The following is a 12,319-nucleotide window of genomic DNA, read 5'->3' on the forward strand; positions in this document are numbered from 1 at the left end:
CTATGGTAAGCGAGTCAAAGTGGGGCAGTCTGATGTGTGCTACCTAGTCGTGCCTGCCCGCTCCGACGACACCTCGTTCCTTCCCTTTGAAAGCGTGTAAATGGAATTTGAATAGACCGCGTTTCCAACGTGTCACGTCTGGGAAATATTCTTGCAGGGCAGGTACAGAAAAATCTGCTCGGGGTTACCTTCCACAGATAGGGAATTTAAGGCAAATGGAGTAGCTAACGATTCCGCACAAGGAGTGTAGTACATCTCGTCTACAGCCAAACCACTGTATGCGCCTGATCATGAGCATGGAGGAGAGCCTAATAGTTGAATTTCCATACCCTGAAAAACTCTGTACTTCGAATTAATACACATTCTCTTTATTCACATTCTCCTTCTTTATGTGGGTACAATAGTAGTTGTCTACGCCAACCTTTTCTTCAATCTACTACTTTCTTTGAGGCATTGCGTGATTTACACTCGACATCCTGAGTTAGGATGAGGTCTAACAGAAAGAAATAGTTTTCAAGGCTGATGGGTTGCTACGAAACTTAACCGGATTCCTTGCGTCGGTCTGTGGCTGTCCGATAGCTACAGACACTAAATGCAGTTAGCAGCTACCTATATATGTCCCCATAAGGCCCTTCTTCTGAGGCAAGTGTGTACAGCGTCTTTGGCATAGATGAAAAACAATTGAGCTATGATTTTTTCATTGAAGTCCTTTGCGGCTCTGAGGTCGCTTTGGATGTTCACTTCAATCGTGGGCATTGGCACTATATATCGACCGGCACGAGACACAACACCCAAGTGCTCCGGTAATACAGACACCAGATACTTCAGATACAATGCCCACCAAGTATCATGTCTGTAGAAAGAAAGTTACTGTAATGCTACAGCCCAGCAGAGGCTGACGCGATGGGCAACTCACTGAGGGAGTGGGGCTCCAGCAATGGCCTTCACTTCAGAGTTGGTTGGTATCTCAAGCCTGACATCACATCTCTCAGCCACACAACAAACAACTGGCCCTACACACATCGAGGTTACTTCTTGGGCTGAAAGAAGGACTACGGTGAAAATATCTCCCACAAGACAACAGCAGTTTCCCCTTCTACACCCTGATTTCTCCCCCTCCATCTCTTCCACCTAGTACGTTTTTCACAACAACTTTCTCCCTCGCGCCTTTCTCTTGCCCTCCTTCTTTCACCTATCCAACTTCCTCTTCCACAATACACACGCAGTTGTCTGTGTTTCTCACAACAACATTCCTGGTATTTTCAGAAGCAACTCTTATCGGTCCCATCAACTCTCACATCAGATCGCGCCTACCTTGGTCCTCACTTTTCTCCCTCACATCTGATCTTGGTGACCGGAGTTGCTAAGACCTTCTGGCTTTTGCTGAATTTTCTTCTATTGGACCTTGGAGGTTTGATCTACTCTTTTGAGTCTTGACTGCATCGAAATCCAGAAGAAAAAATCGCAGTCTGTTCGCCAAAAAATTTCATCCAAACGGCAACTGCAAATTTTCAGATCGATAGCTTGCTGAAACCTACACACACCCACACTCGCACATTACCTTTCGTCATCAAACAAACAAACAAACAGCTTTGGTGAGGTGCAATATTTTCTTTCATAACAGAAAGATCCAGGAACTGCAAGATGTCAGGCAATCAGGACACCAAAGAGGTCAGTATGCCTTGTTCAGTCCCTGACCTTGACGCACCATGCTCACTCTCCATAGCGGCTTTCCAAGCGGTCCCTTACACCCAACCGACCTCTTTACGAATCTTTCAACGAGGCTCATCGACACATTGCTCCTGCTACTCCCAAACTCCCCATCGACGAAGAGTTTTGCAACGAGGAGCAACTTACCCCGGAGCAAGTCGAAGACATCCTCCACAACTCCAGTACTTCCAGAGAGCTTGAAGAACATGCCAAAACGAGACATTCGAAGTTGCCTATTCCAGAAAATCAGTCTGGCCATGAGACCAAGTCAACCAACCTGACATCTTCTTCTGCCATCGAGTCTCAGAGTCAGACTAAGGCTACCGACCATGGCCCTCACGAATCCATCTCTCCCTGCGATTCGGACGACGAGAACGCCTTTGTCGACAGCTCCATCTCCTCCATCTACAAGTCCAACTACCAGATCAACCAGCAAGGTCATGACGATAATCCCTTCGAGGGCCAACAAAAGACATTCGACCACCTCGATTCTTCCTCTTTCTATCCGGAAGAAGGCGCTGACTATGAACTGCCATCCACAGATGAAGAATTTGCTTATGACAAGGTCAAGCTCGAGCCCAATTATTCCTCTGCTCTTGCATCCTCTCCCACCCTGCCTCCTCCTGTCGTTTCGGACTCGAAGCATCCGTCCCCTCAGTTACCCCAGTCGCATCTTGACGATGTCATGAAAAAGGAGGCCACTTCCGGTCACCTCGATTCCACCTATCTGTCTGGACAAAACGGAACTCAGTACCCGATCTTCATCGACCGAGGTGTTTTACCCCCTCCCTCAATTCCTGCAGCCCAGCCCTTCCCCGCTATACAACATGTTTTTCAGTCTGAGTCCCAGTACGATGGAGACGTTTCTGAGGTTTCCAAGGACCAGTTTATTGGCCAGAACAAAGGAAACCCCAAGACACCCAAAGCCTCAGCGAGTCGCTTGAACCCATTCCATGCTTTCTCAGCCACCTCGTCCCACACCTCAGACACCAACCCTCAGCCTTCTGAACCAGAGAACAAGAAGGTCTTTCTGCGCCCCCATGCCGAGAAGGAGGTCTCTCAAGCTCTTCATCATGTCACTGGACTTAGTTTGCCCTCCAGTGGTCTCATTGTTCGTCAAGGCCTGTCTTCACGCACCTATGATTCACAGCAGTCACCTTACCGCACGCACACCAATCAACAAAAGGACGATTTCTATCACGCCCCAGCCATCCAGCCTGACTGGCAGATCACACAGTCCGGTCTCAAGGTTCCTGTGTCTACGTCGCACAATGAAGATGAGACCAACATGCAGGCAACTGAGCCCTACAGCCCTATTGACAACACAAGAATGGCGACCGTCGCTTCAGGAGACACAGAGGATCGAACCGGTCTTGAGGGCGACGAGGACTGGCGAACTGTCACTGATGATCGCGAATTTCCACCTGGCACTGTTGGCCGCGTCATGACTGGCAGCAGCATCGCCAATGTCTCTGATGCTCTCCTTGTTCAGCACAAGCGACGTACTGCAGCAGCCCCTGCTCAACGCAGGCCCTCAGCTACTAAGGCCTGGTGGGAGTCAGGCTCTCAGATGCCATCTTTACCTTCTCGCTCTCCCTCTCCTACCTTTCCCGCTCCGCCTGGTCGAATCTTCCAACAGAGACAGCGAAGAAACCGAGGTTGGGAAGAGATTGAGCTGGAACCCATGCCCACTCCTTACAGAGACTTCTCCTGGCAACGCATCCGTGCCGAGCGAGAGCAAGCTCAACAAGCCATGGAGGCTACTCAAGCTGGTGGTAACGTGTACGCAAACCTACCATTCCCCTTGATCGCCAGAGAGGACGCTGCCAGACGTCAAGCCGTCCGCCGCGCCAGTGGTCTTGAGGACCAGACTCTCTCAGGCCGCATCCTTTCGCCCGGCCTGCCTTTGTCCGCTCAGGGTGGCAGCAGTGCTTTTCCCCTTCAAGCTATTCGAAAGAACTCCACACGCTCAATGTTCTCCCGGATTAACGACCTAAACTTTGACTGCCGCAACTTGTTGATGCCTGGTAAGTCCCCGCTCTTCTCTTGACTATATATATCCCACCGCCCCCTCCCCCTTGCTTCTTGTCCTTTCCTTCTTTCCTTCTACAACACCGCTCCAAACATCGCACGCTCGAACAACCTCTGTTCGAAAAAAAAACAACCCCGTTCGGAAAACCCTTTGTTCGAAATCCTCCCGCTCGAAGAACCACACATTCTCAAGCTCAAATCCCCTCTCAGGGCATCCCCCTTCTGGCTAGCAAGTCTTTCAGTTGCACCTATATTTTCGAAGAAGCTTTTCTGACCTTTCCATCCCCCAATACAGAGCGCCAACAACCCTCTTCTGGGCAACCCGCTCCAGAGTACTATTCAAACCAGTACTCTGGGCGGTCGCAGGCGGGGAGGAGCCGGGCCTCCACCACCACGACGGCGAGGCAGGTGGCTGCGATCAGCCAACAGGCTGCGGTCGAGGCTCTCGCCATCGACCGGTCGGCGGGCCGGAGGGCCTCGCCTCACCTCTACTCAGCAGAGGTGATGGCTAGGTACCGTGCCATGCAGGCCGTCCGACAAATCGGCGGCCAAGGCACGGATTCCGAGCTCGCTGACATGGCGGCGACCGTCGGAGACCTCCCTCTCTCGGGGGTGGCGGCTCGCCGCCAGAGGGCCTTCTACATCGCGGCCATGGTGGCCACCTGCCTGTTTCCCTTCGTGGGATTCGCCCTCCTCGCCTGCTCGGCGGACAAGTTGTTGGCGGGTGTGACCCGTGGAGAGTGCTCCGGCCTCTCCTTCCACCAACGGCGCAACCTGCGCATCGTGCTGCTTGTCGGCTGTGGTGTGTGGGTTGTGTCGTTCGTGGCGGGTCTGATCACCCTCCTCGCCCTCCGCAACTAAGCGGCTGCGGCCTTTTGTCTACGATGTAGGTATGTTCTTCTCACTTCTTGCCTCTTCAAGCGATTTCTGACCAGATCTCCCAGTAAATGTTTTGATTAAGAAGTTTCGCGGGGTCCCTGCCTACGGGCAAACCCGTTTGCTCTCGCGTTTTTGGTGGTTTGGTTTGGTCTGGTGGAAAGGGGAGGTGGAGAAGGGTCTCAACTTTTGGGGACCGTTTGTTGTTCCGTTGTTCGTGGTTTCTTGGAGGTTGCGGCCTAGGACAAGGGGAGAAGAGCCCCTTCATCACTCAATGGACTCTGGTTTCGGTTTCTGACCCTGCGTTCTTTGCCATCGTGTCTGTGATGTACGCTTGTGGATAGCCTCAACCTGGTCCCGAGCCCCAAAGGCGCCAGTTTATCACGAAACACGTGGTATCGCGGACCTCCACTTCGGATGGAACTGTCATCATCTACAGAAAAATATCGAGCGGGATCCACGTTGGCGAGGCTTCAATGATCGTGTGATTCGCAGCTCGCGTTGGATCGACAGTCGTGTGACGGACCACGATAAAACAACGAGTTGAAATAAAGCAGAGGGGTGGGAAACCTGCGAACTTCGACCATCAGTTGTGTGTTCCGTCTGATCGATGGGTCATTTTCCCCTTGACTTGGCAGGTGCAAGGCTCACATGCCTCAGCGATAAAGCATGCCACCACCATCTGTGTACATGATGAGAATATAGGGGTGTGTGCTGATTAATGAGTACCGTTTGATGACACGGGAAGCACGATGAACAGTTCAAACTTCTCTTTCAAAAGAACGGGTGATGCCATGGGCGAAACAAATCGATATTCCAATTGCCAACATAAGCGGCAGTGCCCATCCGAAGTAAAGACAGAAACCCCGGATGAGGGAGATTGATGGGAGGTTGAGTATGCAAATGAGGTCGCTCAAGCTTCACGCTGTGCGAAAAACACTTGCAAGTTGTGACTGTCGGCATAATACCTAGCTATGTCGAGACTCGGCGCGTCCCGAGCGGGCCTCGGTAAGCTGCTGCTCACGTTCAACACACATGGGAGCCTCACGTTCGCGGTTCCTTTACTCGGAATGGAGCCGAACGTCACTCAATGCTCCTCGCGCTTGCTGCCGAGGAAAGAGGCCAGCCGTGGCGGGGGACGCCTGCGTGGCAATCAGTCGACCACCAAACCGGCCGAAATGATAGCTCCGAGTGCGAGGAGCGAGGCGTCAAACCATTCCTGTAGAAAACTGCCGCCATTCCGCTAGTCATCTTTTAGGTTCGAGGTGAAAAGACGTCTGGTTGCTCAAAGCAGGCCGTCTGGCGGTGTGTCTCTTCTCCCCGGGGGAGATTAGAGGGATTGCCGTGCCGATACTTCAAGAGACAGTCACAACGGGAAGATAGCTGGCAAGTGGCTTATTGCATGATATAAGGCAGCATATTGTCCAATATACCATCGAGAGGGGGCATGGCCCAAGTAGCACCATGTAAAGAGGAAACATGCACACCGAGCAAGGATAGAAATATGTTGGAATGTGCTCACTATTATTGAAGCAAACCGCATGGTATCTAAACGCCCAGGTAGCAGCTTCCGAGTAGATCAAGCTAGGTGCCTGCCCCCGAAAGCCCCCTCGCACATACTTAACCGCGGCGGCGCGTGCTGGGACCCTTCCTCGGCGCGGATGTGGCGGTGGAGGAACCGGTCGAAACAGAAGGGGCGGCGGCGATGGGGACTTTCTGCTTGCCCTTGGCCTTCTTGGAGGGCGCGTTCCAATAGTACGCCATCTGCGACGCGAGAACGGCGTTGAGGAGGAAGCCAGCGATGAAGTTGTACAGGATGAGCTTGTCGTCGACCTCCTGGAGGGTCGTGAAGATGCGGGAGAGGGAGCCTGCGAGGTAGTTGAAGACCTGGGAGTCCACCGAGTCAGCAATCGGCATCTCGTGAGAGGCAAAGAAGGAGAGGGGGCGGGCACAGGGGGGATGAACTTACGGCGAAAGCGCTCAGCTGTCCGGTGCCGCCCTCCTGCCAGATGGCCAGGATCTGCGGGACCTTGCTCGCGACGCTCAACACACCGGCGCCGGCCTGAAGGTATCCCAGGGTCTGCATGTCCACTAGGCTGCCGGTGAAAAGCGAGGCGACGGCGGCGGCCAAGGCCGTCACGAAGACGGCGGCCAGGCCGGCACGGCGGGTGTAGTTAAGGACCAGGACGGTAATGATGACATTCTGGCCCATAATGAGCGCCGTCTCGCCATAGGTGCTGAAGGGGAATTGGTTGCGGTAATTGTAGGCCAGCGACACGATGTAGGAAGCCGTCTCAAGGAGGTACGAGAGCACTGAGATGCCGTCGCCCGACTGTGAGGCCGTGAGCTTGCGGATCTGCGGGAGCTTGACGATGCTCGACACGCCGACGATTCCAAGGCCAACGCCCTTGGAGAGGCCGAGCTTGATGCAGTCGACATCCTCGACGTTGATGTCCAGAAGAAGGGACTTGTAGCAGTGCTCGCCGATGATGGAAACGCCCAGGTCTCGGATCGGCGCCGGGAGGTTGTGGGTTACCGGTTGGAGGGCGGAGCGGACGGCGTCCATGATGGCGGCGGCGAGGGCTTCTGCTGACGGGAAGGGGAAAGCTCGATGATGAAATGTGTCAGTAGTGTCGTGTTTCGCTGACTTTTTGCGCTCAGCCAAGCCGTCGAGGTTGTAGGCAAATGGTTTTGCGCCAGGTGTCGGGAGTGGGTGGAGGTGTAGAGAAAAATTAGGGGCGGCGGTTGTTGAGGCTGACTGCCACCACCTCCCACTCGACGGACACGTTGAAGGAAGGGTTGAGGTCACTGTGAACCCTGGAATAGGGACCAGGGGTGGAAAAATTGACCCAGTCGGAGAATTTTATGTGGGGAATTGAGCTGGGCTGGCTGGCCAATCTGCTATTGGCAAAAAACTAGCTAAAACCATCCCACGTCATCCCATGTCCCCCTTCCGTTTGGCGTACCCGGATTGCAAAGCACTCTCCTTTTTCAGTAACAAGCTTCCGATATCCCAGAGAGCTGAATACCGGATATTGGTTCTTGCGCTCCCTATAGTTTCCATCATCTTTCCCCTATACTCAGTGAACGCCGAAGAGACAGCGACGATGCAGAACCTGAAAAACAAGCGAGTCAAATCGAGCTTTGAAAGGATCGTGAAGCTCAAGCGTTGACTTGACCGACCCAGATGAACTTTCACTTCTTTCCCTTTGCATTCTGAGAGTTGTTGAAGGTCTTGATCATGGCGCCACACTTTCCGAGGTTCTTCTTCGGCTCCCAGGTGTTGTCCTTCGTGGCATAGCCTTTCCACTTGACCATATACAGCTGCTCCTTGGTGGCAGGATCGATGCGGGAGTCGATAATCTTCTCTACGACATACTCCTCGTCAGTGAACTGCGGAGCGATCGATTTCCCCGTAGGGGGCGTCTTCTTGGGGCGACCGACACCTCGGCCATGAGTGGTAGGGACCTGTGATTTCGTCAATACTGAGCCTTGTGACTTCAACAGCCGGCATGCGCCTACCTTCTTGGCCGGAGTTGTCTTAGCGGGGACAGGCTTCATGAGACCATTGCGGCTCGCCGCGCGGGTGGTTCGAACCGAGTCTATCATCCCATGTTGGTCAGTTTTTGCTTATCGCTTGGCGAGTAGCTTCAGCACGCGAGCTGAGGTAGCCCGACTTTTGGTTTTGATGCGCTTGCCTTGGTCAGCTGTGCTGTTGGGGACGAGCGCCTGCGTCTTTCTCGGGCGACCACGCCGCTTGGGAGCTGAGGCAAGCTCGGGCGAAGCGCTATTCTTCGCATCAACCTCGTCAGCGCACTTGGCGGAGTCTGCGCCGACTGGAGCAGCCGTCTGGCTGAGCTTGCCAGTAGACGAAGGGGCCGACGAAGGGGGCTCGGGAGTGCCATAGGATGAGGACGGGTTGTTTGCGGCCGACGAAGGTTCGACAGTAGCCTTTGAGTTGACGGCTTGTTTAAGCTTCTTGGTGGCGTTGGTTTTCTTCGCGGGGCGACCGGCCTTGCGCTTCTTGGCCGCGGCGATGGCGGACTGTGTAGCGGGGACCGGGCTGTTGGTGATGTCGGACTTGACCAAAGAAATCTCTTCCTCGTCGTCAGGGCCTTGCTCGGTGCTCTTAACCTTACTGTCTAGGATTCAGTACCGGTAATCCTGATTGACATCAAGGTTGTTTCGATGCTGATAACTTACGCTGCAACGCTCATGGCCGCCAGCTCTTCCATGGTCATCTCCTCCTCGCGGCCCTTGAAGACCAGAGGGACAGACATTCCGAACCCTGGAGTCTCGAGTCTGGGGCCAAGTACTTGCTGGAATGCTGATGGAAGAAATAGAGGATACTGAAACGCAAGCTGAAGGTTCGAGACCCTCCCAGCTAGTTCTAATGGATGAAAGGTGAAGAAAATTAAAGTGAAGCTAAGTGAAGATTATCAGACAGGCTGCATTTTATACCAAGGTACCTAACTGCAGCATACTTTAGGCAAGAGTCTCACCCGGGTCCCTGCTGCCTTGTTATCTTCTTGGGCATAGGTACGGAAGAAACTTGCTTGAGAATAACTAGCACCTAGGTAAATAAATGGCTTGCGGTCCTCGTTGTCAACCTACTTGAACTCTGCTTCTGAGATCAGGTGATGAAAGTGAGGCAAGTAGGCGTTTCACTCACCCTGCCTTAATGGACTAATTTTGCTCTACCCTAGGTAAGCAGACAATGTGGCTCGATGATCAAGCATTCCCAGTGCAAATGGTGTTGGGTTCTCTTGTTTGCTGAAAAGGACAGAAAAGAGAACAGAAGCCATCAAAGAACTGAACTGCAAGGGTGTGGGATGGAAGGATGCGGAAGCAAAAAGTTCAAGTGCCGTCGCAAGAATAAGAGAGAAGCATGTGGACCAAACAAACTGTTTGCTTCTGTTTTATACCTATAAACAATGCTAGAACTCGGGATTTGCATGGTTAGTGATGGCTGGGGCCCAGGTCCGGCAAGCATACACAGCACAGCCTTGGCAGTGGGATACGGAGAGAGTGGGACGGCCGAGACGCGTTGAAAGCCATTGCATTATAACCTTGTACCCAGAAACCACGCACTCGATGAGCAGGAACACTGATACCAAGTTCATATTTCATATTCGTGAGAAGCAAACTAGCCCCGAGATACAGGCGTCTTTTGTCCTACTCGTCTCCGGGCTACCTATACCGATGATACGCTCAGTCATCGACCTCCTCCACCCGCTTGTCGCCGAAGTCGTGAAGTTGCCCTGATCTCGCTGCCATCTCGACCGGGTTCTGCACATCAACAATACCCGTCTTGCCGAGTCTTCCACATCGTTAACATGAACTTCAACTAAACGCCATGGGGATAACTTACCTTTCGAACAGCACGAAAAGCCTTTCTGCCTCCCTCAGCTTCTCATCCTCCGACATCTCCGGAACCTCCACATGCTTCTCGGACTCCACAAACTGTCCAGTAATAGGGTTGACTGGCTTCTGAGCCTCGCCGGTGCTGAACGCCTCGGATGCATTCGCCGGGACTGGGATGTTGTTTTGAAAGAGGAAGCCCGATGCGAAACCGTACCCAACGTTCTCGACAAACTTGGATGCGTCCTTGTCTGACATGTCGAAGAGCAGAAATGAGATAGCCTCGCGCAGATGAGGAGTCAAAGGATTCGTCGAATTGCGCAACAGCCGCGACGTTAGGGATGTGCTGCGGCCGAGAACTTCTTTCCTGTCCTGCTCAGTTGGAAGAAGAGTGTCCCTGACATACTTCTTGACTTCTTCAGGAGCACCGTCATGGACCCGGCGCAGGACACCGACAAGCGGAGTTACAAGCTGCTCGAGTTCGTTGTCTGGATAGGTTTTCAATGCTGGGTCCAGAATCTCGATCAAGCGCTCTGCCAGCATGTTGGGTTCAGCCTTAGGGTATACAAAGGCTTGGATATCCTTGTCCTCGAGCTTCAGATCGAGCAGGGCGTTGACGAGGGCGTTGAACGGTGGATCGAGGGGCCTATTGGGAGGCACATCGTGTTTCCAGAGCAAGGCGATAATGTGTGGTATGCAACCCGTGAAAGCATCCATCTCAGAGGGGCAGTAATGTGAGACGTTGAAAAGCAATTTTAAAGTCTCATTCAGCGCCATGTCCTCCATGGGGTCGATCGGAGCCTTTGGTTGGCGAGTCGTCAGCAGTTTGGCGTGCTTGGAAAGGTTTTCAATGATAGTCTCCGCTAGCCGGTGTTTCTGAACAAGGGCCAGCAAGTCAATCTTGGTGCCGTACGTGGTAAGAAAGAGAACCCTCGAGACAAGGAACTCGTCATCGAAGCTGTCGTTCCGCAACTTTTTGCAGGCCTGGTCCTCGTAGCCGAGATCGACGAATGTCTGTCGCGCGATGGGGTTCAATAGCATGGAGTTGGCGAGAACTCTCAGAGCGGCTCTAGCCGTTGAGTTTGAAGGGCTGTTGAAAGCATGCTTTGTGAGAGTCTCGATGCCCTATGAGTTGTGAGCAATGAGTGTCCTCGCACTACGATGAGGACTGACCTCTGGAGTAAAGATCGGGTCCGCATTGGTCGGATCCCGTCCATATATCTTGAGTTCTTCGAGTGCGGCATCGCGTTCTACACCAGTGAGCTGCGGGCTCCCGTGAATGCAAGTGGTTACGGATGGGTCTTACGATGAGGGAGTAGAGTAGGCTTCTTCAAGTCTTCACTAAGCTGGTCCATTAAGCTGGCGACAGCCTCCAGTTTCGCTGATGAACTTGTAAGCTGTGTTATCTCCGAAACTTGGAGAGAAGACGGGACCTACCGGGCCCGGTGAGGCTGGCCTTCATAACGAGGGGTTGCGACATGGTGGAGGGAAAGGGCTTGGAGTCGAAGCCGGGGGTTGAGCGGAGATTCGGAGAGCCCGGCCGAGAAAGGCTGGGGAAAGTCCCGGTTGAGGACACTCGTCGGTCGACTCTACGCTCCTTGATGCTTAGCATTCGCTTCAACTTGGACGTCATGATGGGTAGTGATACTCGCGTGAAGATGAGATGCAAGTATGAGATTGGATCACCTTTGGGCGGAGAGCGGCGGGATGATGAGCACTTGCTTACAGTGGCGAGAAAGCTTGTACGGTTCAACGGATGTGATTTGTGGCACTCGACGTCGATTTCAAGTGGTGGCTTGATATCTGACCATGACGATCTCGGCTAGGTTCGGTAGTGCATCAATCACAAGCTGGAGGACATAGATTAGGGGCCGCAATGGAAAGAACGTTCGATCGCCGTGTTTGAACTTTGTAGTTGAGTGTAGTTATGACACGTACGTGCTGTGGTTCTCAGGTGGAGTAAAGCTGTTGTCCAAATGAGATTGAAACCGATGGGGAGGCTCATGTTCTGAGAAGGAGGAATGAGCCCACACATTGATTGACCAGGCCACGAGACCTATCGCTCTCATTCACTCCACCGTCGGTCGTTACACAAGAAAGAGGGGCGCCGCGACGTGGCTGCCAGACAGTTGGGGCACGACGGGAGCGCACAGTCCTCTCTCAGCGCCGCAGGTGTCGGCTTCTGTGTGGCAAAGCTGTCGTCAAGTTCAGACAGCAGGGGTCTAAAGCCACAGAGGAGTCTCTCCCGGCTTGGCTTAACTAAGCAACTTTGTCATTCTTTGTGAAAGGCCTAGTTACATTGCGTACCTGGGAAGCTAGCTACCTGTTGCTGAGTGACGGC

At 53.1% G+C, this 12,319-nt stretch overlaps 4 protein-coding genes across 4 annotated transcripts; 1 reads left to right on the plus strand and 3 right to left on the minus strand.

The window, feature by feature from the left end:
* Nucleotides 1-1,644: 1,644 nt before the first annotated feature.
* On the plus strand, nucleotides 1,645-4,602 carry CDEST_12493 (uncharacterized protein; the record flags this gene model as incomplete). Its single annotated transcript, XM_062928649.1, has 3 exons — nucleotides 1,645-1,671; nucleotides 1,727-3,737; nucleotides 4,037-4,602. 3 exons carry the CDS (start codon nucleotides 1,645-1,647, stop codon nucleotides 4,600-4,602), a joined length of 2,604 nt encoding a protein of 867 aa, XP_062784700.1.
* Nucleotides 4,603-6,237: 1,635 nt separating this feature from the next.
* Nucleotides 6,238-7,183, minus strand: CDEST_12494 (Putative mannose-P-dolichol utilization defect 1 protein; the record flags this gene model as incomplete). Its single annotated transcript, XM_062928650.1, has 2 exons — nucleotides 6,238-6,504; nucleotides 6,587-7,183. The coding sequence occupies 2 exons, from the start codon at nucleotides 7,181-7,183 to the stop codon at nucleotides 6,238-6,240; spliced, it is 864 nt and encodes a 287-aa protein (XP_062784701.1).
* A 1,064-nt stretch (nucleotides 7,184-8,247) lies between these two features.
* On the minus strand, nucleotides 8,248-8,897 carry CDEST_12495 (Putative AT hook, DNA-binding protein; the record flags this gene model as incomplete). Its single annotated transcript, XM_062928651.1, has 2 exons — nucleotides 8,248-8,755; nucleotides 8,821-8,897. 2 exons carry the CDS (start codon nucleotides 8,895-8,897, stop codon nucleotides 8,248-8,250), a joined length of 585 nt encoding a protein of 194 aa, XP_062784702.1.
* Nucleotides 8,898-9,828: 931 nt separating this feature from the next.
* On the minus strand, nucleotides 9,829-11,611 carry CDEST_12496 (Putative armadillo-like helical, guanine nucleotide exchange factor, Ric8; the record flags this gene model as incomplete). Its single annotated transcript, XM_062928652.1, has 5 exons — nucleotides 9,829-9,937; nucleotides 9,989-11,103; nucleotides 11,152-11,228; nucleotides 11,285-11,359; nucleotides 11,416-11,611. The coding sequence occupies 5 exons, from the start codon at nucleotides 11,609-11,611 to the stop codon at nucleotides 9,829-9,831; spliced, it is 1,572 nt and encodes a 523-aa protein (XP_062784703.1).
* Nucleotides 11,612-12,319: the final 708 nt, after the last annotated feature.

The sequence above is a fragment of the Colletotrichum destructivum genome, chromosome 8, assembly GCF_034447905.1.
Source record: "Colletotrichum destructivum chromosome 8, complete sequence".
In the NCBI taxonomy this organism is placed as follows: Eukaryota; Fungi; Ascomycota; class Sordariomycetes; order Glomerellales; family Glomerellaceae; genus Colletotrichum; species Colletotrichum destructivum.